Source organism: Elgaria multicarinata, chromosome 4, assembly GCF_023053635.1.
Source record: "Elgaria multicarinata webbii isolate HBS135686 ecotype San Diego chromosome 4, rElgMul1.1.pri, whole genome shotgun sequence".
Lineage (NCBI taxonomy): Eukaryota > Metazoa > Chordata > Lepidosauria > Squamata > Anguidae > Elgaria > Elgaria multicarinata.
Genome location: NC_086174.1, coordinates 23,229,934 through 23,256,408, shown reverse-complemented (window position 1 = coordinate 23,256,408; position 26,475 = coordinate 23,229,934). Strand labels below are relative to the sequence as shown.

At 46.3% G+C, this 26,475-nt stretch overlaps 1 protein-coding gene across 1 annotated transcript; it reads right to left on the bottom strand.

Moving 5' to 3' along the window:
• Positions 1 to 649: 649 nt before the first annotated feature.
• Positions 650 to 25,065, bottom strand: LOC134398139 (solute carrier family 22 member 7-like). Its single transcript, XM_063125383.1, has 10 exons — positions 24,688 to 25,065; positions 18,809 to 18,912; positions 13,682 to 13,836; positions 12,651 to 12,819; positions 9,542 to 9,665; positions 8,152 to 8,261; positions 7,166 to 7,380; positions 3,111 to 3,219; positions 1,406 to 1,612; positions 650 to 731 (listed from the first exon to the last, which is right to left on the bottom strand). The coding sequence occupies exons 1-10, from the start codon at positions 25,063 to 25,065 to the stop codon at positions 650 to 652; spliced, it is 1,653 nt and encodes a 550-aa protein (XP_062981453.1).
• Positions 25,066 to 26,475: the final 1,410 nt, after the last annotated feature.

The window sequence follows — 26,475 nt, the reverse complement described above, 5'->3', positions numbered from 1 at the left end:
TGGGACCAGTTTAATTTAAAGGCTATGTGTTTTTATGATAATTTCATAGTTTAGAACTTTCGTGGATAAGGTCATAGTACAGATATTGTATTGTGTAGAAAAATCGGGCCTTATCCTGCCTAGTTCACTGAGAACCATGAAAAATTAATTGACTTGTAAAATATGAGTAAATGAGTTATATTTCTGTATTGCATGGGTAACGTCTAGGCTGTTGCTTGTACTTTCAAATACGATTTTAATGTGTGCAATGATTTAGAAGACAGAAAACCAACTCGACGACTTCCTTGCCTGCATTTGAAACCCCGAATGCCTCGTGCTGTGCAATAGATGATGCGCTGTGCTTTTTTCTTTTTGTTTACTGTGTGACTGAGCTCATCGAACACCTGCGAGGGAATGCCGCTACTGAGCATTGCTTGCAACCACTGGCGCTGTTGTTGGGCCACAAATGCCTTCTATTGCAAGGCACCTGGTCCAGAAGTCAGGAGTCCCACCAACCAAGCTGAGGAATGAGGCCAGGGGAGGCTGCGTGCGCTGTTCACTTTAATGTGGAACAAGATCTGAGCTTGTGCTCAGCCGGCCCTACATGCTCCCTGATCCCCCCTCCCTTCTGCAGCCCCTGCTCCTCCACCCCCGTAGCCAGCAGCATCCATCACTCAGCAGGTCCCTTCTGTAACGACTGCAGAGGAACGACTTCTGCCACATCTCCACGCAGCCGTTTCTTGCTTTTTGAGCTGCAGTGAAAGAGCAGAGGGAAAGACTGTGGGCGCTTCCCGCCATGGGAAATGGACTGAAGGCAAATTAAATAGCAGGGGATTCCCACCATTATTTTTCCAAGAGCACGGAACCCTCATAAGGCCACTAAATTCAGAATCTAAAATAGGATGGCCAGGGGGGTATCTACACTACTGTTTTTAAAGCGCTTTAAAGCACTTTGAAAACATTTTGAAAACTGTATATGCAGTGTGTCCTGGGCCCCAACAGTTGTCAAAACTGTTATAAAGCGCTTTAAAGCGCTTTAAAGCAGTAGTGTAGATCCCCCCCAGGAGTCCTACTACTGTACTCTATTTGAAGGTGTCCTGTATTTAAAGGGCAGCCTACTGAAAGTCTGGTTTAAAATGGGGGCGGGGAAACCATCAGAAGGGAAATTAGGGGGCTTGAAGTTGCCCGTCAGCCGTTAGCACCCCAACTGAGCAGATACATAATTATTCTGGTCACCGTCTTCCCCTCTATGGTGAGACCTGTTTCTATTTAATTTATACTGAAGTTTACCCTGAGCCAACTTCCCTTTTCATTAACTGTACTAAGTTAAGGCTGGTGGCTCCGTTGTCAGTGGGGCAATGAATCCACTCCGGGTTTCAGTCAGAACCAGTCTGAACCCTAAAGGAGCTCTCCCACCTGGTCTCACCTTTGCTTTTCCACATCCTCTATGGTCTCCGGAAGCTGGGCAGCTAACGTCTCGGGAAGGAAGAAGGCTGTTGAGCCGCAAAGAACTGCCATGACACAGTACGTCACTTGGGGCAGAGGCTTCCACACGCTGTCCAGGAGAAAGATGAGAGGAGCCACCGATCCACCTAGACGTCCCATGAAGGCGCAGTATCCCTGCCCATTCTGTCTAGAAACAAGGCAAAGAGGTGTTCAAAGGAGGTCTTGCAGTGCCGGCACAAACACTCCCACTGCCTGAGGCGGAAAAGCACACGCAGTGCCGCCAGGCACCATAGCCACGGCTCCCCTCCTCCTTCCCCCTTGCCCACCACATCTGTCTCCATCTTGCCATCCTACACTCCCCCCTCTATCTTCCACATTGCCTCTGCCACCGCCTGCCCTGCAGGATGGCTGAGCTCTCTGAAAATCCGTGTTGGCCTGAAAAGTTGCTAGCTCAGCTCTTCAGAGAGGTGGCGGCCACACCCAAGTGCCTGGCTCTGAGGGGTCGTTCTTTAGAGTCAGGTATTGTGGGAGGAGGGGTGTCCCTGGATATTTCCTGCAGTCTAGGCTCACTCTGAGGAGACCTGCAGAGTGGGTAGCAGCGACAGAGTGGGCAGGGCCTACCTAGGACAGTGTTGTGTTCCCACTGTGGCCAGTTCGGTGCCATGGGAAGCTGACAAGCAGGATGTGAGCAGAACAGCACCCTCCAGCTCATGTTCCCCAGAATCTCATATGGAAAGGCTCGCTGCCTCCAAATTGATATTATTGACGATTTTATCATTATAGTGTACTAAATTGTTTTAATTTTTAACAGAGCCATCACCCGAATAAAGTAATGTTAGTTGAATCATTGATTTAGTAATGTATAACTAACAGCGCACGGTTAAATTATGGAACTCACTACCTCAAGATGTGGTGATGGGCACCAATTTGGATGGCTTTAAAAGGCGGTTGGATAAATTCCTGGAGGCGAAGGCGATCCATGGCTACTAGCCCTGATGGCTATGTGCTACCTCCAGTATCTGAGGCAGTATCTGTGTGCACCAGTTGCTGGGGAACATGGATGGGAGGGTGCTGTTGCACCATGTCCTGCTTGTTCATCCCTGGCCGATGGCTGGTTGGCCATTGAGTGAACAGAGTGCTGGACTAGATGGACCCTTGGTCTGATCCAGCAGGGCTCTTCTTATGTTCTCATGTCGCAATTAAGCTTATATAGGAGTAAAAGTAATCACTTGGAATCAAAAGGGGTTCTAATTGATTCATCAATAATTATCAACATTATTTATTTATTTGATTTGTACCCCACCTGTCCACCAAGAAAATGGCACTTTAGGTGGCTTGAATCTAGCTGGCCAGTCCATTCAGCACTGCAGTCCTACGTTTTGGTAAATGTTGTAGAAAAGCAAATTCGTAGAATGTATTTATTTGGGAGTAGCACAGGCTAGAATAGTGTACCCCAACCTGGTGCTCCCCAGATGTTTTGGTCTGCAACTCCAATAATTCCCAGCCAGCAAACACATCTTTAGGGCACCAGGTTGGGGAAGCGGGGGCTAGGAGCTAGAACAAACATAAGAAAAACCCTGCTGGTTGGGTTAGTCAACTCCGCCCACCGTTCCACATGGCGAGTTACAAGCTGCCTTTTATTACCAGCTCAGTTATTTATCAGCTCAAAGGGATCTCCCTCTTACCTGAGGACGGTGGGGTAGAGCTCTGAGGTGTACAAGAAGACCATGGTGAAAGCCGCTTCAGAGAATCCTTTGCCCATGATCGCAACCACCGAGCGCATCGTCCCCAGTGCTGGGAGGAGAAACAGGGCATACTTGGGAGAGTGAAACAGCCTGCAAGTCTTTCCCAACCTTGGTTCTCCCAGATGTAATTGGACTACAATTCCCATTGTCCCCAACCAGCTGCACCACAGGGAAAGCGGCTGGTTCCCAATCCACACATCGCTACACATAAGCAGGGTGCCGTAAAAGCATCTGCATGTACAATAGGTATAACCAATGTTAACAGTACCAATGTTAACAGTACAATGCACTCTACAAGCTCCATCCGATGCGTGTTTTATTGCACACTCATTACTGGGCCCTCACAGATTTTTCACAGGTCCCTCACATGACATCGTCTGCCTCCCGCACACCTTCCTTGTGCCACAAGAACCCCCCCAGAAAGTCCAAAATATTTTTAAAACCGGAAGGTGTTGCTCTCTCCTGCTGTGTGCAGGAGAAACAGCGGGATTAAAGCACCTTACTGAATGGGCCTCGTGCTCGTTGTTTACTTCCTGTTTTGAAACAGGAAGTAACGAAACCAGGAGTGGAGAAGCGACAGTAGGGAGTATGTTTTCCCACGTGTGATGGAGCTCTACGTGGGGCTGCCTTTGAAGACAGCTCAGAAGCTGCAGCTTGTGTAAAACGCAGCGGCCATATTGGTAACAGGAACCAGTAGGTTCGAACATATAAGACCAACTCTGGCCTGCTTGCATTGGCTGCCTGTACATTTCCAAGCCTGATTCAAGGTGCTGGTTTTAACCTATAAAGCCTTACACAGCTTGGGACACAAAACCCGACGGAACACCTCTCCCGACATGAACCTATCCATACACTACGGTCATCATCTAAGGTCCTCCTCCGCGTCCCTACTCCGAGGGAAGCTCGGAGGATGGCAACAAGGGAGAGGGTCATTTCTGTGGTGGCCCCCCAATTATGGAATGATCTCCCCAGTGAGACCCGCCAGGTGCCAACATTGTTATATTTTCAGCGCCAGGTCAAGACTTTTCTTTTCTCCCAGTCATTTAACAGCATATGTTGAGTTTTAACTGACTCCAGAACTAGCTTTGGCATGGCTGAGTATTTAAAAATTGTTTTAAATTTTAGCTGTTTTTATGGTTTTAAATTTTGTATATTGATTTTTAATGTTCAGTCTGTTAATCTTTGTAAACTGCCCAGAGAGCTTCGGCTATGGGGAGGTATATAAAATGTAATAAATCATCAACATCATTATCATCATGGCCAGCCCAAAATATATTTTGCAGTGCTGTTGTGGCCCAGACCACTTATGATGTTACAAAGGTTCCTGGGAAGCACAGATTCCAGTATAAGGACTCCTGTCCCAGCAACTGTGACTTGACCCCTATACTCATCACTTACTCAGAAGGACATAGAGTGTATCATAGAATCATAGAATAGCAGAGTTGGAAGGGGCCTACAAGGCCATCTAGTCCAACCCCCTGCTCAATGCAGGAATCCACCCTAAAGCATCCCTGACAGATGGTTGTCCAGCTGCCTCTTGAATGCCTCTAGTGTGGGAGAGCCCACAACCTCCCTAGGTAACTGGTTCCACCATCGCACTGCTCTAACAGTCAGGAAGTTTTTCCTGATGTCCAGCTGGAATCTGGCTTCCTTTAACTTGAGCCCGTTATTCCGTGTCCTGTAGGGTTAGTCCTCTCACCTCCAAGATTTTGTACCGTCAAAACTGATCAATGTCAATCATTGGCCAGGGCTGCACATGCAGTCCAGTCCAGTACATAATTATTGCTGGGTGAGCAGCTTCAGGAACTGGGTGTTGGGTCTGTTTATTCTTTAATCCTATTTCTATCCTTTTTCACACCCAGAATCCAATTTAGCAAACGGGTTTGGCTACAGTGTAGAACAGGTTTCCCTAACCTGGGGCCCTCTGGATGCTTTGGACTACACCAATTCCTGGCCATTGGTCCTGCTGGATGAGGAAGATGGGACTTGAAGTCCAAAATATTTGGAGGGCACCAGGTTTGGGAGGGCTAGTGTAGAATGTGTACCTGCTAGGCCAGGGAGCCCTTGTAACTTCAAACAGAAGTTGGCCATATAGTGAGCTCCAGAAGGAAAGGAAAAAGTTTTGCCCATTCTATAGCTTCCACTGGGGGGGTGGGGGGAACATGTCTTGACACATCTTGCTCATATGTATTGGTGACTGGTGTCTCTCATTTCGGTGGGGCTGTGATTCCCTTCTGGGTTTCAGTCAGAACCAGCCAGAACTCTAAAGCAGCTGTCCAAGAAGACCAAACCTAGACCCAAAACGGTTCAACACCTTAGATAGATCCTTTACAATTTGGGTTGGTTCTGACGGAAAGTCAGATTGGAATCACAGCCCCACCTAAATCAGAGCCACCAGCCTCCACTGCTCATGTGGATCATGTGCAGCAAGGCATGAAACTTGGCAGGAAGGGAATTGACTCAGAAAACGTCTGGCTTTTTCTTTTAAAATCTCTCCTAAGTCACTCAAACATTATTTTGATCTGGCTCAGTAATGATTCACAAGGTACACAAATTCGAGGATGTGCAATAAAGTTGGTGTCCTTGCCAGCATAGGTGGAATGAATCCTTCCTTCCAAATTCTTCTTTCCAAATATTCATCGTATTTGATTAAGAAACGACTTGGACAAATATTGAAATATTAATAGCTGTACATGTCTAGATTTTTTAAACACCTGACTTGAATAAATACTGATCTAGAAATTGAATATTTATGTCCGATTTGTTAAATTGGCATTAATGTTAATTGTCATTTGAATTAACTGAATTCAAATGATCAATGTGAGCAATTTCTGGAATTCTGCAAATTCATTCCCCAAAATTCTCCTCAGGGAATTTTGATGCTAAGTATATTCCCTGAACATTTGCTGAACAGTCACTAAATATTTGATACCTGTATGTGACATACAGTGACATTTGAGTTCAATATTTGATCGGCGATATTTGATCATATTTGACAGTTCTTGGCTGTACAGCACTGTCTGACATCTGATAGTGTTTGGTTATTGATATGCCCAGGCTTTTATCTGACATTATTTGATAAATAACATGCAGTGGTGCTTAGTATTTGACTGTGGTGACAGCTTGAAGTTTTATATTTTATATCTGGCAGTTGCCAAAATAAAAATAATGGGCAGTAGCCAATTCTGCCTGCCTACTAGCAGGACTCACCACTAGCAAAACGGGTATCTCATGGGTTGTGTAGCAATTAGAAATGAGCTGGAACAGTCATTTCTGGAACAAGGAAGATCAGCAGAGCTTGCAAAAGGAAGCTCCACTAAGCTATCCCATTCCAGAAATGAGCCTTTCCTCTCGTTTCTGGGTTTCTGTCGCCAATGTTGCCATGCCCCTTTGCTTACCTGTCCCCCTCTGGGCCACACCACTCTCCGGAGAGGAGGGGTGCTGTTGCACTGTGTCCCGCTTGTGGGTCTGTGGTCGACCAGCAGGTTTTAAGGCTTCTTGTGAACAGCCCCAATGTCATGGTTCTCACGACCCACTATGCCATAATGGGCCTTTTCAGAAGACACCTTAAACCCTGCTGGTGAAGGCTTTTGGTTAAGCAGCAGGCTTTAAAGTGCCTTGTGCAATGCATTTTACTAAACCCTGCTCACTCGCTAATCACAGTCGGACCGTCTGCAGCAGGGTTAGCCGCTCTAACCGTGGTTTAAAGTGTTTTGTGCAACAGCACGGCTTGTGATTAGGGCTAACCCCAGAGAACCACAGTTTCACTAACCACAGAGCCTGAAGTGTCATCTGAACAGGCCCAAAGTTTAGCTCAAAATGCTTAACCACCGTGGCTTCGTGTGTTGTCTGAACAGGGCCAATGTAAAGTAGCTCCTCATATCCTTCTATTGAATGAACTGCTTACTTGCAGTTAATTTTCTTTGCTCATAATGCCGTTCTTTCAGAAAGAGGAAAAACAATATAGATATACAAAATAAAATTAAGCTACTTACATGCTGGGATGACAATGTTAGCTCCTATACATAGCCCTGTTATGATGAGGGACCAGGCCTGGCTCTGCCTTCGTCCAAATCGATTCACCACGACAAACACAATATACTTGGCAGGAATCTCAATGATCCCAAAGACAAACTGGGTCATGTACATTCCCAGGCCAAAGCCGGTGATGTTCATGCTCATGCCGTAGTAGGAAAAGGCCACTCCAAACCTGAAAGGCAGGGAGATAAATCAGGGGCAGCGTCAAGGTAGGCATGGTTGGGCACGTGCCCACGGCCCACACCCCAACAGGGGCCCACTGCTGAGATTCCACTGAAGTTCTTCCTCCTCTTCACCTTTACAACCTGCTCATTCACCTGCTCCTCACTCAGTTGCAGTGAGAAGGAGGAGCAGGAGATGCCGGGGCCGACTCCTGCCTCACTGGCTCTCTGACCATCAAACAAGCAGGGGGTAGCAACGAGGAGAAATAAGGATCAAGAGCAACTGGGGACAATAGCAGTGAGAAGTTAGACTCCTTGAGGAGGTCTTGCCAGAGGACCCTCCAAAACCTGGAGATGGCACTGAACAGAGGTGCAGAACCTCAAATCCTGGAGCCAAATCCAGCCTGCCCAGGGTCTTAATCTGGCCCTCCGGGGTTTCCCTAGATGGCCACATGCCATTCCTTCAGCCCCACCCCTTTTCCCTGACCAAGGATTGCTTGGTGCTTTCCTGACTTTTGTGCTATTTCCCCCCTCGCCCTAAAAGGTTGAAATGCCTCTTCTAAGGCTTAATGACTGACAGTGAGCACTTCAAGCTAAACTATCTCCCGCCCCTTTCGCCATTAGCTTCACCCGCTGTTGGTATGATGCCCCCCCCCCCAAAGAGCTTCTCCAAAATGGAATTTGGCCATTTCAGGCCAAAAGGTGTTTGACAACTCTGGGCAGAGGAAGCCCAGACTCCGGAAGCCCATGAATGTGGGGAAAAGAAGAGAGATGCGTCTCACCACACAGCTCCCATGCAAAAGGAGATCTTTCTCAGCATCGATGTTCGGAAAAGGGTGATGTAGGAATAATTCCCATCGGACTTCTCTGCCACTGCCATCTTGCCCAACATCTGAGGAACAGAAAGCTGGAGTTTAGGGTGGCCACTAATAGATTGGCAAAAAAGAGGAATCCCATCACCCCAAAAGAGGGCATGGATTTGCGTTAAAATGTGTGTGTGCTGATTAATATGCATCGATGTGAAATTCTAAAATAATTACTGGACTTTAAATAGGAATACAACTAGGGTGACCATATGGAAAGGAGGGCAGGGCTCCTGTATCTTTAACAGTTGCATTGAAAAGGAAATTTCAGCAGGTGTCATTTGTATGCATGCAGCACCTGGTGAAATTCCCTCTTCATCACAATAGTTAAAGCTGCAGGAGCCCTGCCCTCTTTTGTATCTGGTCATTCTAGAATAGCTCCTGTACTTTTAACTGTTGTGATGAAGAGGGAGTTTCATCAGGTGCTGCATGCATACCAGCGACACCTGCTGAAATTCCCTTTTCTACGCAACTGTTAAAGATACAGGAGCCCTGTCCTCCTTTCCAAATGTCCACCCAGTGTGTGGCCGCTGTAAAGAAGGCAAACTCCATGTTAGGCATTATAAGAAAAGGAATTGAGAATGAAACAGCCAGTATCGTACTGCCTTTCTACAAATCTATGGTGCGACCACACTTAGAATACTGTGTACAATTCTGGTCACCACACCTAAAAAAAGATATTGTAGAGCTGGAAAAAGTGCAGAAAAAGGCAACTAAAATGATTAAGGGGCTGGGGAGGCTAAGGGGAGACATGATAGAGGTGTACAGAATTATGCATGGTGTGGAGAATGTGGATAGGGAGATACTTTTCTCCATTTCTCAAAATACTTGAACCCAGAGTCATCCCATGAAGCTGATTGTTGGGAGATTCAGGACAAATAAAAGGAAGTACTTTTTCACACAGTGCATAGTTAAATTACGGAACTCACTACTACAAGGTATAGTGATGGCCCCCAATTTGGATGGCTTTAAAAGGGGGTTGGATAAATTCCTGGAGGAGAAGGCTCGCAATGGCTACTAGCCCTGATGGTTGTGTGCTATCTCCAGTATCCGAGGCAGTACGCCTGTGTGCACCAGTTGCTGGGGAATATGGGTGGGAAGGTGCACCATGTCCTGCTTTATTGGTCCCTGGCCGATGGCTGGGTGGCCACTGTGTGAACCGAATGCTGGACTAGATGGACCCTTGGTCTGATCCAGCAGGGCTCTTCTTATGTTCTTAAATGGTCACCCTAATACAACACATCTCCCATCATGGGGATGTCATATCAGGACCATCGCTTTGTTCCTAGACCCTGATGCCTTGACTCACCTCAGTGTTTATCTTGGTAGCAAACTCCTTTCTCCCATTCATTACAGCACAGCGTTGTAACTCTCTATGAGCTTGCTTGAGCTTCCCTTTGGCCAACAGCCACCGGGCAGATTCTGAGACCCACCTATTAAAGAGGGTGAGAAAGCAGGCTTGGTTTGAAAACTCCTTAGGTCTGCCCCACTGACATCAGCAGCAGCAGCATTTACGCAACCAATTTAAGACTTCAAGGCACCTTCTTGTAATCCCAACAGTAACCCTTTAAGAATAGTTGGAATTATTGCCTCCATGTTTCAGGGCGGAAGGAAGGAACTAAAAATGATTGAGAATGCCTTGCCTAAGGCTATTTAAGTGAGTGTATAGCACAACAATATGGGTATAACAGTAGATACGTTAGCCAGCTGAGCTGGCCAATTACAACCACAAGAAGCAATGGTGCAGTGGTCAGTTTTGAAGTGCAGGGGCTCCTCGTGACAGGCCACATTGCCACACCACCAGGGAGCGTTCAAAATGTCAGGCAGCCCTGTTGATCCATATCAACAAGCCAGTTCTAGCAGTTTGCATCACCACCAGGACCAGACCTTTTGGGTCTTAATTGCCATTCAAGACCAAGCGACCCCAAAATACTTTATAATGCAATAGGGAACAATATATTATTGTTGCAAAATGTTATCCTCCCACCCTCTACCCCATGTCCTGTAAGGATTACAGGTATGTTCAGAGAGAACCGGAAATTCTGAGAAGAGTGGCAGATGATACCAGAGTCCCCGCTAATTTTTTTTAAAAAAGTGCTTGTGCTGTCTCCCTGTGAGCCCATGCTGCACTACACCACCGACCATCAGCACAAAGCAGAAAAATGTGTTTGCAGATGCTTTGCTTGATCATGTGAAAATATCCTGGATCACAGAATGGGTTTCCCAAGAGTCCCACTGCTAAGTGCGTATTTATGAGGACCAAACTGCATGGTAGATGTATTGTAGATGCATATAACTTTATTCTGATTACTTTAAATAAAAGAAACACTGGGAGCTGAGATATTGACATGACCGGAGCTCAGAGAGGATTCCCAACCCTTGGGTGAGGATGAACATAAGAACATAAGAGCCCTGTGGGATCAGGCCAAGGGTCCACCTAGTTCAGCTTTCGGTTCACAAAATGGCCAACAGCTTCCTATGCACACTCCCACCCATGTTCCCCAGCAACTGGTGTAGACAGGCATATGGCCTTTCATAATGGAGGTAGCCTATAGCCATTAGGACTAGTAGACATTGATAGCCTTCTCTTCCACAGGAATTTATCTACCCCCCTTTTCAAACCATACAAATTGGTGGCCGTCACTACATCTTGTGGTAGCGAATTCCATAGTTTAACTATGTGCTGCGTGAAGAAGTCCTTCCTTTATCTAGGGTGACCATATAAAAAGGAGGACAGGGCTCCTGTATCTTTAAGAGTTGTATTGAAAAGGGAATTTTAGCAGATGTCATTTGTATATATGGAGAACCTGGTGAAATTTCCTCTTCATCACAACAGTTAAAGCTGCAGGAGCCCTGCCCTCTCTTAAATATGGTCACTGTAGTATAGCTCCTGCAGCTTTAACTATTGTAATGAAGAGGGAATTTCACCAGGTTCTCCATATATACAAATGACACCTGCTGAAATCCCCTTTTCTATGCAACTGTTAAAAATAAAGGAACCCTGTCCTCCTTTTCATATGGTCACGTAACTTTATCTGTCTTGAATCTCTCACCAATCAGCATCATGGGATGATCCTGGGTTCTAGTATTATGGGGGAGAGAGAGTCTATTCAAGCACATGCTGCAACCCACCGTGGCTTATTTAACTTAGCCGCAGCAATTGTGGAAACTGCAGCCCACCGTCTTCCTACCTGTAACACAGGCTTTAGTTCAACCTGACATCGATAAAACCTGACATTGATAAAGCTCTTGGCAAACCATTATTGTGGCACCATTTATACAAGAAGCCAGACTGTTCGGGATCCACATTGTGCACAAACTGCTGGATCACTAATTCCAGTTTATATCAAATATGCTGGGCAATGATTAACGTGCTTCTCTTAATGTGTACTGATTCCCCTGGTCTTCTCCAGGATGCATGCGGCAAGCCAAAGAGTTTGCCCTCGGCTGATGCCGCTGGATGCCCTCAGTTCCCTCAGATGCTGTTGTGTAATGCTCTTGAGGGAGAAGGAGCCGTTCCTCACTCAATCACACAGGCGTTAATGTGCCATCCATTTCTTCACAAATGAGGCTGGGTGAGATTAGCAGTCAGCAAACTGGTATTTTAAAGCCCCTTCACTAAAACCGTGATGGCGAAGCCTTCGTGTGCTATTGGATTTCCCTAAATCCAGGTTAAGGTCTTTGTATCCAGGCTGTTTTTGACTCATAAAGCTCTGCATGGCTTAGGACCTCGGTCTGTCATGGAACTTCTCTTTCAATATATATCTTCCCATATTTTAAGGTAATCTCAGAAATTCTTCTTCACGTTTCCCTTCATTCTGTAAATCTGATTTTACCTATTAAAACTAGTTTTTTTAAAAAAAAATTGCTGTTTTGGCACATCTATTAGTTTTATATTGTTTATTTTATTTATTTTATTTTATTTTATTTGCAATATTTCTATACTGCTCCCTATCCAAGTATTGTTTATTTTAATACAGCAACAGCAGCAGTGGTGGCTTGTTGTTGTAAAATGCCTTGAGAAATTTATTTTATGAGGCATTTAACTAAACACATGTAAATAAACAACCATGTCATGATGGGATGATATGGCCAGAACTCACTGTAAGCTGGCTATTTCCTCCCATTTAAGCAGTGGAGGCTGGTGGCTCCGATGTCTGTGGGGCTGTGAATCAGCCCTGGGTTTCAGTAAGAACCAGTCAGAACTCTAAAAGATTTATCCAAGGTGCTGAACCCATTTGGGGGATAGGGCTCAGCTCTTTGGATAGCTCCGTTGGCATACTGGTTGGTTCTGGCTGGAACCCAGAGTGGATTCGTGACCCTTCTGACATTAGAGCCACCAGCCTCCGCTTGATCCAAGTTGGTTCTGTGATGCTTCCCTCCCTAACGCACAAGCATGCCGTGTGATTGTCACCCACCACATGGAGACAACGCCCACTGCACAAGGCAGAGTGACGGCCAGCAGCAGCCAACGCCAGTCCCGCACCAGGTAGGCGATCAGAGCAAGAAGCATATTCCCCAAACTCCAGAAAACGCTGGTCATGATCCCAGATACTGTACGGTGTTGTATGTCCACCCATTCCATGCCTGGAACACAGAAACAGAGCTCAGCCGACACACAGACACAAAGGCACACCACCAACCTGATGACTTCCTGAACTGCCCAGACCTAGATCCTGTGTGGTACACTGAATGACAGAGACATACCTGACATGCCTTCATCTAAGCATCCACTACCAAGGCCGGCATCATGATTCTATATACTTGAAAGGTTGTCACACAGAGGAGAGCCAGGATCTCTTCTTGATCCTCCCAGAGTGCAGGACACAAAATAATGGGCTCAAGTTACAGGAAGCCAGATTCCGGCTGGACATCAGGAAAAACTTCCTAACTGTTAGAGCAGTATGACAATGGACCCAATGACCTAGGGAGGTTGTGGGCTCTCCCACACTAGAGGCATTCAAGGGGCAGCTGGACAACCATCTGTCAGGGATGCCTTAAGGTGGATTCCTGCATCGAGCAGGGGGTTGGACTTGATGGCCTCATAGGACCCTTCCAACTCTACTATTCTATGATTCTATGATCAAGGGGAGGCATGACTGGGCACCTGTCAAGGACCCACGGCCCAGCAGGGGCCCACTGACGGCATTCCCCTGAAGTTCATCTTCCTCTTCACTACTGTAACCTGCTTGTCCACCTGCCTCTTGCTCTGGCCCAGACTATGATGATGGTGAGAATGAGGGGCAGGGGCAGCAGTGTAAGGAGGCCATGGAGGAGCAGAAGGTGGAGCCACTGAGGGAAGGGGACCATTGAGTGTTCCTTGCTCAAAGGCCTTCAGGAACTTGGAGCCGCCACTGTCGCCTCCTATAGCAGCTGACCTTTGCGCTACTCCTAAACCCGACTCTCTTTAAGGACTCAAAGGCCTAGCTTGAAACGCTTCGGCGCTTACCCAGAGGCACTACGATGAGGGAGAGGCCACAGATAGCCATCCCTGTCAGGGTCCGTGTGACCACCAGCATAGTGTATGTGACGGAAGCTGAACTCATGATTCCGAAGATCAGGGTGCACACGTACGACACCAGGAGCATGCGTTTCCTGCCAAACCTGCCGCACCGGAGAGGAAATGTTACTTACGCAACAAAAGATAGCGTTGCAGGCTGCCAGCTAGATCCTTACCATGGGGCACAAAGAGAGCAATTGGCCATTTCAGAGGAAGTAGCCTGTCTTTAACATTTTTTTCAAAAGAAGTGTGGAGCACCTGGGTGAGCAACAGTGATGCTTGACCCCAAAGCAATACATAACAGTAAGTTACTACCACAGGTGAGAACAACACAGTATTGCTGGCTTTGGAAGTGGCCTGTGGTCATATACGCCATGCCAGGGGTGCACAGCCTGAGGGGTCCCAAGGACTTTACTGTGGCCCCCAAGGGCACCCTGACTCTCCCACTGCTACTGAATTCTGTATTCTCTGCTCCCTCCTTCAAGATTTATTTTATTTATTTATTTACAATATTTATATACTGCTCCCCACTGAAAATTTCGGAGCGGTGTCCAAGAGAAAATAAAATAAAAACAGAATAAAACACTTTAAATAGATTTTAAAAGAAGCAAAATGTACAGTGAACCGTGGCTGGTCATTAAGGAATGGCTTCCTGGAAGATCCTCCTTCAAGATCCTCATACAGATCACTTTTTCCCTGCCGCTCCTAGCAGCGATGGAAGAGCGATCTGTTCAAGATTGCCGGAGTGTGTGTATCATGTGTGCATGTGTGAGAGAGAGTGCACACACGTGCCTGGGCTGCAAGTGCATGTGCGTGTTTACATGAATGTGTGTGCAACTATGTGTGTGTCAATCTGGCTGTGTGGAAATGTGTGGCCTCCAATTCCAAAGCCAGATTCACAGATGGCCGTTGGGGCTGAAAACATTGAGCATCCCAGATATACACATAAGAGAAAAATTCCACCGCAGGAGTTATTTATGAGGATTAATCTTTTTTATTGTTTCCAAACACCAGTAAATAAAAAACACTACAGCGCAAAGAATAATACATATAAGCACACACACACAGAAATCAAACAAAGCAAAAACAAACAAACAACACAAAAATAAAATGTTCTTCCAATATTCCCCCCAGCAAAAGTATGTAACAATGTTGATATATTTTCTTACTCTGTCACTGTCAAATCCAAATCTCTAATTTCTCTCTTAACATTTTCTACATTATTGGTTGAATCCACAGATGTACAAGTCATCTTTTTCTCGTCCCTTCATAAAGTTTACAAAAGGTTCCCATTCAATTATAAATCTTAAAGTCGATTTTTCTCTCATAATTGCCGTGAGTTTCGCCATCTCCGCTAGCTCAAACATCTTCAGTAGCCGTTCCTCTGTTGTGGGCACTAGTTTGCCCTTCCATCTTTGGGCATATATTATTATTATTATTATTATTATTATTATTATTATTTATTTATTTATATAGCACCATCAATGTACATGGTGCTGTACAGAGTAAAACAGTAAATAGCAAGGCCCTGCCGCATAGGCTTACAATCTAATAAAATCATAGTAAAACAATAAGGAGGGGAAGAGAATGCCAACAGGCACAGGGTAGGGTAAAACTAACAGTATAAAGTCCGCACAACATATAGTAATCTTGCTGCTGTGGTCATATATAAAAATATAGTCCCCTTTTTCATCTGCTCATCCATCTTTTTCATCTTTTTCATCTGCTCATCCATAAATCCCAAAAGAAAGTATTCTGGTTTCAGTTGGATATTAATTGTTAGGATTTTTTGGATTACAGAATGAATTTGTATCCTGAAAGTTTTTGCTTCTTTACAGGTCCACCATGCGTGGTAGAAGGTTCCTTCCTGCTCTTCACAATTCCAGCACAATCCTGATGCCCCTTTATACATTTTAGCCAATTTCGCTGGTGGCATATGCCACCTATACATCATTTTCTAAAAAAATTCTTTAAGGTTATTACTTTTCTTTAAGGTTATTTATTTAGGAACAAATATTACACTCCTGTAGTATCCAGGCACCCAGGAATATGCACATTACAAAATGGGGTCATAGGATGTATAAGGTTAGTGCCTACTTTGATTTGACTTGTTCCTTTGCTTCCTGTGGCACTGCACCCATCCTGTACTGTAACGCAAACCAGACAATCGGCCCAGTCAGGTTAGGATATGGATGCTCTTACAGGCACTTGCTTGCAACAAGAATGTGCTGTGACAGCCACATGCACCCACCAAGGTGGGGTTAAAGCTGATCTTTCATGGCTATGAATGTATTGTTGCTCCTCATGTCCCCCGAAGAGTGAGAAGCTGCAGGGCCAGTGCTCACCAGTAGGGATGTGCTCCGCTTCTAATCGGACCGGAGAAGCAGGAGCGGAGCGGGGGGCTTCGCCTGCCCTTAAGGCGGAGGCGAAGAGGATTGGGGGGCCGGCGGAGCGTGGCGAAGAGGATCGAGGTGAAGGCGGATCCTTCGCCTCGATCCGGAGCTCCGCCAGAAAGGTAAGTGGGGTTTACCGGGCCCTGCCGCTGTCGCCCATGCAGCGACGGCGGCAGGGCCCGGTAACCCCCCTCCCCGCCCTCCTCTCCCTTGCCTGCCTCCGTCCGTGGTCCGTCAGCGTCTTCAAGCGGCCCAGACTTCCTAGTGGAACCGCGGGCTCAATTGAAGACGGCGACGGACCGCGGACGGAGGCAGGTAAGGTCCCCCTCTCCCTTGGTCCTTTACTGGGCTCTGCCGCTGGACTGCCTTGAGTCTTGGTGTGCATATGTATCCCTGGACAAGCTATCATGGTGGCGAGTTTGAGGTTTCTAAAGTGCAAATTGACGGAGCTATGGAAAGGGGTGTGAATGGGGTGCCCGGTTTTCATAAATTCCCCAAAAATCAGGGGATGATAGGACTGCCTTGAGTCTTGGCGTGCGTATGTATCCCTGGATAAGTTTTCATGGTGGTGAGTTTGAGATTTTTAACGTGCAAATTGACGTAGCTATGGAAAGGGGTGTGAATGGGGTGCCCGGTTTTCATAAATTCCCCCAAAATCAGGGAATGATGGGACTGCCTTGAGTCTTGGCGTGCATATGTATCCCTGGATAAGCTTTCATGGTGGTGAGTTTGAGATTTTTAACGTGCAAATTGACGGAGCTATGGAAAGGGGTGTGAATGGGGTGCCCGGTTTTCATAAATTCCCCAAAAATCAGGGGATGATGGGACTGCCTTGAGCCTTGGCGTGCATATGTATCCCTGGATAAGCTTTCATGGTGGCGAGTTTGAGATTTTTAACGTGCAAATTGACGGAGCTATGGAAAGGGGTGTGAATGGGGTGCCCGGTTTTCATAAATTCCCCAAAAATCAGGGGATGATGGGACTGCCTTGAGTCTTGGCGTGCATGTGTATACCTCCATGAGGTGTCATAGTGCCAAACTTGAGGTTTCTAACTTTAACAGAAAAAAAGTTGTATACTTTTTTAGATTAATGCAAGCCTATGGGGGGGGAACGGAGCTCCGATCCGGATCCGGAGCTCCGAGCGGAGCGGAGTGGACATAGGCGGAGCTGGGGTGGGGCGGAGCGGCCCGATCCGCAAATCGTGGATCTGGAAGTGAAGCGGAGCGGGGGGTCTGTGCACACCCCTACTCACCAGGGTTTGGCTTCCCTTGAAAGGAGAGATCACTGGAGAATGTTACGGGGCTAGCAAGTGTTGAGTTAATGTACAAATGTACTCTTTGAGCATAGATGGAGACAAACCACCTTGCAGCTCCGAATCGGAGCTCCGCAGTGGAGGGGAGTGGCGCCAGGTAAGGCCAGGAGAGGAGGGCGGGGGGGTTACCAGGCCCTGCCGGTGTCGCCGCCCGTGCGGCGACGGCGGCAGAGCCCGGTAAGGGACCAGGGGGCCTTACCTGCCTCCATCCGCGGTCCGTCGGCTTCTTCAATTGAGCCCGCGGTTCAACCAGGAAGTCTAGATTTCCTGGTTGAACCGCGGGCTCAATTGAAGAAGCCGACGGACCGCGGATGGACGCAGGTAAGGGAGAGGAGGGGTTTTTTTACCAGGCCCTGCCGCTGTCGCCGCATGGGCAACAGTGACAGCGGCAGGGCCCGGTAAACCCCACTTACCTTTCCAGCGGAGCTCCAGATCGAGGCGAAGGATCCGCCTTCACCTCGATTCTCTTCGCCACGCTCCGCCGGCCCCCCAATCCTCTTCGCCTCCGCCTTAAGGGCAGGCGAAGCCCCCCGCTCCGCTTCTAATTCGCCGGTCCGACTAGAAGCGGAGCACATCCCTAGTTTTTATTATGCAATGAGTGTTGCCAATGGAACAGGATTATTATTATTATTATTATTATTATTATTATTATTATTATTATTATTATTAAAATGGGCTGGCCTATTATTCTGCCATTAACAAAAGTGTGACTGGCAGAAATTAAGGATAGTTTTTAAAAGAAAAAGTCCTGCAAAGAGAACTTGTGTCTGAACCTTGGGGGTGAACTACTCCCCGCCACCATTTGCCTTACTTCACTGCCACTTAGGGCTCATCTACACCAAGCAGGATATTCCACTATGAAAGCAGCCACACTACTGCTTTATAGCAGTATTGGAGTGCACTGACAGTCATTGGGGCCCATTGACACATACCTAGGAGTTCGTGACAATGGTAGTGGAGAAGGTAGAATTTTTATTTTTATTTTCAGCACTCACAGAAGGGTGGGGTTGGACCACCTTCAATTGCCTGTTCCTTTTCTACAGAAAAAATGACCAGCAGACAGATAAAAATCTTGGCGTCAACAAGGGGTGTATAAGTGCAGAGATCTCAAACAGCGATACTTGGTATGAAAATAGGGGTGTTAACAAACACGCAACAATATCCCTATTTTCTTCTGTGAAATGTAGGAAAGCACGAGAACGAGTTCAGACAGCCTTGGCCAGATTTGACAACCACCCACTATTGCAATCGTGGGACATAGGAAAGGTTGTGACGGTCAAATCTATGGCATTAGAAGAAGAAAAGAAGACGTGTCTATCATCTAAAGATAGTACAAAAGACTAAAATAACAAAGGAGTCAAATGGAATTACCTGTCTGAGAGATAACCAAAGGTCACGGCCCCAAGCATGACTCCGATGAAGAAGAAAGTAGCTGTTGCTTGATTCATCCCTCTTTGCTCACAAACCAAGTCCCACTGGAACAAAAGAGCCAGAGCAACACTTAGGGCACGTCTACACCAGCCCTATAGCCCGGGATCGTCCCGAGATCATTCCTGTGCATCCAAATGCCACACAGGGGATCCCGGGAGCACGCAGGGATGATCCCTCCATTTTCCTGGGATAACCCTTAGGTGTAGAAAGGGCCTATGACTAAAGTCCTCTCCTTCTCTCAAAATAATTAATTAATCAATCCTATTGATCAGTGGCCCAACAGCAATAGTTCTCTGAGCAATGTTAAATTTGGATGATTGCGTTCCGAACTTTGCCGTGAAACTTTGCCGCTGTGTGTGTATGTGTGTAATATTTTGATTCTTTAAAAGTCTTTAAAAATCTGAAATGTGGTTTTCTAAACATTTCTGTTGTTTTCCAAGAAACACAAGAAAAAGATTAAACTCTGAGACCCCAATTTAATAACAGCTAGATAGGCTGGGCCAGCCTTCCTCAACCTGGGGCGCTCCAGATGTGTTGGACTGCATCTCCCAGAATGCCCCAGCCAGCAGCTGGCTGGGGCATTCTGGGAGATGCAGTCCAACACATCTGGAGCGCCCCAGGTTGAGGAAGGCTGGGGCTGGGCCCATTCTTGAAACTTAACATGGAGGCTGGGCCCACCCAGAACTCAGCTCCTGAATACAGAGTATATTGCATTTATAGTCCACCTTTTTTACTCCAAGGAACTTAAGACAGCATACATAATCATCCTCTCCGTTTTTATCCTCACAACAACAGCCCTGTGAGGTAGACTGGGCTGAGATTCAGTGACCGGCCCAAAGTCACCCAGTGGGTTTCCATGGCCGAGTAGGGACTAGAACCCGGATCACCCGACTCCCAGTTCAACACTACACCACACTGGCTCTCCTACACCTTACTGGCTATCAAGCTCATTCAAATCAGCATTAGCCCCATAATTATACCCAATAAGTAAACCAGAGCTGGGACTGCCCAAGTATTAATTGCTTGTATTGTATTCTTAAAATGCCACCTCCATTTTTAGAATTTAAAGTAGCATCATTATTATTATTATTATTATTATTATTATTATTATTATTATTATTTATTGGCCGCTTTTTCCCCAGTTCTGGGACTCAAGGTGGTTTACAAGATTAAAACATGTATAATTAAAATATATAAATATGAATTTACATAAAATTAAAATAAAATAAAATCCAATACAATATTTCCAAAAGCCTGCTGGAAGAAAAACATTTTTTCCTGCCTCCGATGATGGAGCCAGCCTAGCCTCCCTGGGAAGGGAGTTCCAGAGCCTTGGAGCAGCCACCGAGAAGGCCCTCTCCCACATACCCATCAGGCGTGCCTGGGATGTTGGTGGGACTAAGAGAAAGACCTCCCCAGAAGATCTCAGAGCACGGGCAGGCTCATATGGGAGAATACGGTCTTTCAGATAACCTGGACCCGAGCCGTATAGGGCTTTATAGGAGATAACCAGTACTTTGAATTGAGCCCGGAAACAGACTGGAAGAGTGGTGCTGTTTTAACAGGGGAGTTGTATGCTCCCTGTAACCAGCCCCAGTCAACAATCTGTAGATATGTTAGTATGAGGATTTTCAACTTGGTTGAGCCATCTGGTTGTTTCTTTCCCCCAGAGAACTTCCTGTTGCAGGGAAGAACCTGCTCATCAAAAGATGAAACATTAACTCTCAAACAGCTTCAGGAGGTTGACTAAGGCGTCTGGGGCAGCATAACACTAAGTTAACGTGCTGAGAAGTGTTTGATATGGTGAAGGCCACCGGCTTATGTACATGCAGTGGAGGCTGGAGACTCTGATGTCACTGGGGCAGTGTATCCACTCCAAGTTTCAGTCAGAACCAGTCAAAAGCACCTTGAATAGCTCCTTTACAGTTCTGGCTGGTTCTGAGTGAAACCTGGAGCTGATTCACTGCCCCACCAACAACAAAGGCACTAGCCTCCACTGTACATGAGACAAAGTCATGGAGGATACCCCCAGTTGCCGGTGCAGGGTGACATCAGAGGAAGCCATCATACTTGCTTATAGGATTCCCATAAGCATCTAATTGGTCACTGGGTGAAAAAGGATTCTGGATTAGATAGATTCAGCAGCATGCTTATTATTATTATTATTATTATTATTATTATTATTATTATTATTATGCAATGGACTAAAAAGCACCAAAGGGTGGCCACTTACGAATTGACAAAAAAATAGGAACTACATCACCCCCAAAAGAGGAGACTTTGCATACAATTTGCATATGCCAATTTATCTATGTAAATGAAAGAAAGTGTTTGTTTGTACGTCCTCGATGGACTCAAAAACCATACATCTGATTGTCATGAAACTTTTAGGATTTGTTCTACCTGTAATTGGGATGGATTAGGCATTGTGAAAATTTTGACAGCCATCTTGAACAAAAGAAAGCAGCAAATCGAAATATACTGCTTCAATACCATTTGATCGATTGCATCCAAACTTTGCATCAGGATTCAACACTGCAGGAAGCCGGTTTTAACCGTACAACGTTAATGTTTTTCATGTTTTTAGAAACCCACAAGCAGGACCTGAGTGCAGCAGCACCTTACTGCCCATGTTCCCCAGCCTATTGCCTCTGATCCTGGAGTCATGAGGACCTGGCGTCAGACTGAAGGACTTCCCAGTTCTATGGATCAATAAAGGAAAAGCCATGTCGGTGAGGACTAAAGTGGGTAAGCTTGGGTTTTACTAGAAGATAAGTACCCAAAGATACAGCCACCAATTTAGGAGGTTTTAGAAGGAAAGTTCACAGAGAATAAGGCTATCTATGGCTTCTAGTTATGAGGGCTAAATGCTGTCTCCAGGATCAGAGGGAACATACCTCAGTGCGTGTTGCTGAGGAACAATAGCAGGTGAGGGCTGTAGCCCCTGTGTTTGCTTTGAACATTTGCAGAGGCATTTGGTTTGGCCTCTGTGGGACTCTGGGCCAGACAGGCCTTTGGTCTGATGCAGCAGAGCTTGTCTTATGCATATGGAAGAAATGTTCCAAGGAGAATCATATAGTTCAGGGAGGTGGAGGCTGGTGGCTCTGATTTCAGTGGGGCTGCGAATCCATCCTGGGTTTCAGTCACAACCAGCCAGAACTCTAAAGGAGCTATCCAAGCTGCTGGACCTATTTTTTGTGGGGTTCAGCACTCTGCAAAGCTCCTTTAGAGTTCTGGCTGGTTGTGACTGAAACTCAGAATGGATTCGCAGCCCCACTGAAATCGGAGCCACCAGCCTCCATTAGATAAAGGGTGTTGAACCTCAGGCCAATGGGCCAAATCCAGCCCTTCAAGGCATTCCCCACAGGGCCATGTGCCCTTTCCCCCTGACTGCAGATTGTTAAATGGTTTCCCGGCTTTTGCGTTATTTTCTCCCCATTCTAAAACGTTGAAGTGCCTCTCCTTCATTACTGGCAGTAAGAGCTTTTAGCTAAATTACGTTGGCATTTTTGGCCAAATCCCCTTTTGCCTTCGGCCCCATGCATTTTATTTATTTATTTATTTATTTAGAATATTTATATACCGCTCCCCATTGAAAAATTTCGGAGCGGTGTACAATGTAAAATGAAAATAAAAACAGAATAAAATCAGTTAAAACAAAATTTAAAAGAAGCAATAACAGTAATCCAAGGCTGCATGTTAGAGAAAGGCTTCTTGGAATAAAGATGTTTTCAGGAGGCGCCGAAAGGAGTACAAGGTTGGCGCCTGCCTGACCTCCAGAGGCAGGGAATTCCACAGGAGGGGCGCCACCACGCTGAAGGCTCATCCCCTGGTGGATTCCAATCGGAGGATGGATCTAGGTGGAACCACCAGGAGCAGGCCCTCGGATGACCTCAGGGACCGGGCAGGTTGGTAAGGGAGAAGGCACTCTCTCAGGTATCCTTTAGCCCTGTCCACCACTGGAATTTGGCCCCTGAAGAGGGCCTTCGAAATCGAATTCAGCTGAAAGAGTTTTATCACTCCAACGTAGATAAAGGAGAGAAGCTTGATATAGAAGAGCAAGGCCAAGGAGAGATGTGAAAGCCAATACAAGGCCCACTAGGAAAGGTTGAGAATAAACCCCAGAGTCCTCACACGCCTCCTCTTCCTGCTCTGACGTGGCTCCTTTCTTCCCTCCCTCTCTGCCTCCTCTGTTTTGTCACTCCGGTTCCTTCCATCCTTGACTTCCCATCCTGTTTTCTCTCTCCATTCATTCTTACCCCACATACTTTTAATGAATCATCTTCAGATCACTATTATTATTTTTATAACGCTCAGCACGCACATCCTCCAAGCAGAAAGCATGTTCCTCTATCTACCCACCCCCAAAATGATATCTGTAACTAAAAATTAATAATATCTCTAATTCCTAAACTATTTACTGGGTTCTTGGAAGTTAACACATAGTTGGCACAAATGGATTTTCCAAGTCCTTCTGACACCAAAAGACTGTTATTACAACATTGGAAGATTAAAATTTCACTTCCCTTAATGCAATGGACTGAGGACCTAACCATACGATCAATATTTGAACAGGTGGTATATAGGCGCCACTCGCCAGTGGATAAATATATGGATATTTGGTCTGCTTTTCTTGAAATTTAGGCATAATCTACTCCCCCTTTTTAAAAATAACAATAATAATGTTGTACTAGATGGAATATTGTCATTTCTGTGCATGTAATTTTCTGTTCTTTTTTTTTTTCATTTTTCCTTTTCACATTTTGCTTTTAACTACAAATTCTCAATGTCATCCAAAAATTACTATTGCCAGGACGTTTTGGCGAAAACTTTGAAAGTTTAAACCAGTTTCCCACCAATCTACAAATCTGAAGTATAAGCCAGAGGTGAAAATAATTGTAGGAGAGCATTCATCCCCAAAGTATCTTTATTTAAACATTTGGGCTACCACACCCAGTCTCTGGTCACTCAAAAATATACGTTATTTCATGCATCCACTTTCCTACACTGCAGATTGTATTGAACCCAACAGGTAGTAAAATCCTGTTTCCATTGCAAACACACTGGACAGTCAAAGAATGGTCTGAAGGTACATGATACAGTTATTGTTGCTGCAGCTGCAGATTTATTTATTTGTTGCATTTTTATCCTGCCCTTTAGCTAAAAAGGCTCTCAGCTTACAAAGGTAAGAGAGAAAGCACCACCATGTGTATGACACCTTACAGAGTTACATAGGCAAAAAAAACAGACAGGTCTCTGATCCCAAGGAGCTTACAATTTAAAATTAGCAATGGGGAAATCGACAGAGAGAGCAGCAAAGAGGCAAGGAAAGGGTTGAAGGAACATGGGCATAAGTAGTCTCACCTTCTCATCTGGGACTGAGGCTTAAGGGGGTAAGCCAGGCTTCCTCAACTGGATTCTCTTCCCTGTGTGATGGTCATTGTTTACACTGGTTTATTGGGTAGAGCAGTGTTCCACAACCTCAGGCTCTCCAGATGTTTTGGAGTTCAGCTCCCATCAGCTCCAGCCAGCATAGCCAATGGTCAGGAATGATGAGGGTTGCCACCCAAAACATCTGGAGGGCATCATGGTGGGGAAGGCCAAAGGCCACCCTGAGCAATGACTGGATCAGAGATTACCAAAGAAGCACACCTGAGCTGCTCTGAGCACCTTGGAAGAAAAGATGGGGTGGGGGGCAAGGATAAGCAATACTCATAGTTCTCTGTCTCTTCTCAGTTCCTCAACAACCTATCGCTCCCCTTAACTGCATTTTCAAATAGTCCCAGAACTGAAGGGAAGGTGAAAGGCGGAAAGCTCACCTGGGTGGCTATTGTGGCCGTGAACTGGGACTGGTCATAGACCCATCCGTGCTGGCATCTCTGGACAGATGTGGCGTTGGGCGACTCCTGGGTGGAATTAAGCAGCAGATGAAACTGAGGCTCAGAGAACATCTCACAGGAGCTGAAAGCGTCTTCCAGATCCCTTGGGATGCTGATGAGGAGCACCTCTTCCTCGGTGAGATTGGCAAATTGGTCTTGATGCGGGATGGCACAGTGGTGAGGTGGAATGGCCGCCAGGAAGTTGTGCAGGAGGAAATGCAAGGGGAGGAAGATCCGCGAAAGGCAGAGCAGGAGCAACGTTAAGACCTGGAACTTGCCAAAGCCACCGGCCTCCCGCAGGAGACCTTCAAAGTTCATCTTTGCCAAGAGGCTCGTTTGCTTGGAGGGGTTGAGATACCAGAGGAAGGGACCCCTATAGATCTTTTTGTGTCCCACAAGAGCAGGATGCCATAACTTTTCACACTGCCGTCTTTGTGGACTTTGAGATGAAGATCGAGTATCTGCCCCTTCACGAGTGGGAGCTGAGCCAACAGATCTCTGGACAGAGTTGAGTGTTAAGTGGAAATGCAATCACTGAGGCAGGCAAAGAAGAGAAAGGTGTCCAGAATAAAAGATGTGGGCTCTGTGTTAGAGGGTAGGAGAATGTTTAACACAGCAACGTGTCTTACTGGTTGACCAAGCAATCTTTGAAGCCGCCAGCAGTCAAGCTGGAAATAGGCTATTTGACATTGCCATCCCAGTTCATGGCCCCCAGAGTTAAACACTAGCTCAGGTGAGTCACTGACATTTGACCCCAGTTGCTGGGGAACGTGAGCAAGAGGGTGCTATTGCACTTACGTCCTACTTGTGGGTTTCTCACAGGCAGCTGGGTGGCCACTGTGTGAACAGAATGCTGGACTAGATGGACCCTTGGCTTGATCCATCAGGGCTCTTCTTATGTTCTTATGACACTATAGAACAAAATCAAGTACGATCCACTGGCCGTCTCCTACTGCCAATGTATTTCGTCTATTCTCCTAGGAAAGCCTACCTCAGATGACCACATCTGGGTGGGCATTCCATAATATGGGTGGCATAATAGAGAATGGCCTGTCCTGGGTGTTGGGGATACCTGGTTAAAGCTTCAGCTGATGATCACAATGTACACATTTAGGTTCATGTGAGGGCCAAGGTCCTTCAACTAACCCTGGTCCCAGGCCAAGACAGAGGTGCTTGCTGTCAAGGGCTCTGACCTAGGTTTGGAGGTGTGTCAACCAGTTATGGATGGGGCTACACTCCCCCTGAAAGACTGTGTGTGCAGTTTGGGGGTGCTGCTGGATCCAAATGACAGCCCAGATAGATGCGACAGCCAGGAGTGCCTACTATCAGCTTCAGCTGTTGTGCCAGCTGTGACCTTTCCTAGAGTTGGAAAACCTAAAGACAGTAGTGCATGTGCTGGTAACCTCAAGGCTCAACTTCTGGAATGCGCTGTACATAGGGCTAGCATTGTACCTAGTTCAGAAACTTCAACTAGTTCAAAATATGGCAGCCAGGTTGGTCACCCGTACATCTAGGGGTGAGCGTATTACCCCAACATTAAAATCACTCCATTGGCAGCCAGTTAGTTTCCAGACAAAGTACAAAGTGTTGGTCATTACCTTTAAAGCCCTACATGGTTTGGGTCCTGGTTACCTGCAGGATCTCCTTCTCCCATACAGTCCGCCCCACACACTCAGGTCCTCTGGGGAGGACTTACTTCAGTCAGCCAAAACTAGGCTGGCATCTGTT

What these genes read in the sequence shown, in the direction of transcription:
- LOC134398139 (XM_063125383.1), bottom strand. Translation starts at nt 25,065, where the DNA reads ATGAACTTTGAAGGTCTCCTGCGGGAGGCCGGTGGCTTTGGCAAGTTC. An exon ending in CCTCATCGTAGTGCCTCTGG is followed by an intron (nt 12,820 to 13,681) that starts GTAAGCGCCGAA and finishes TCTGTGTTCCAG; the next exon opens with GCATGGAATGGGTGGACATA. An exon ending in GAGGATGTGGAAAAGCAAAG is followed by an intron (nt 732 to 1,405) that starts GTGAGACCAGGT and finishes CTTTCACTGCAG; the next exon opens with CTCAAAAAGCAAGAAACGGC.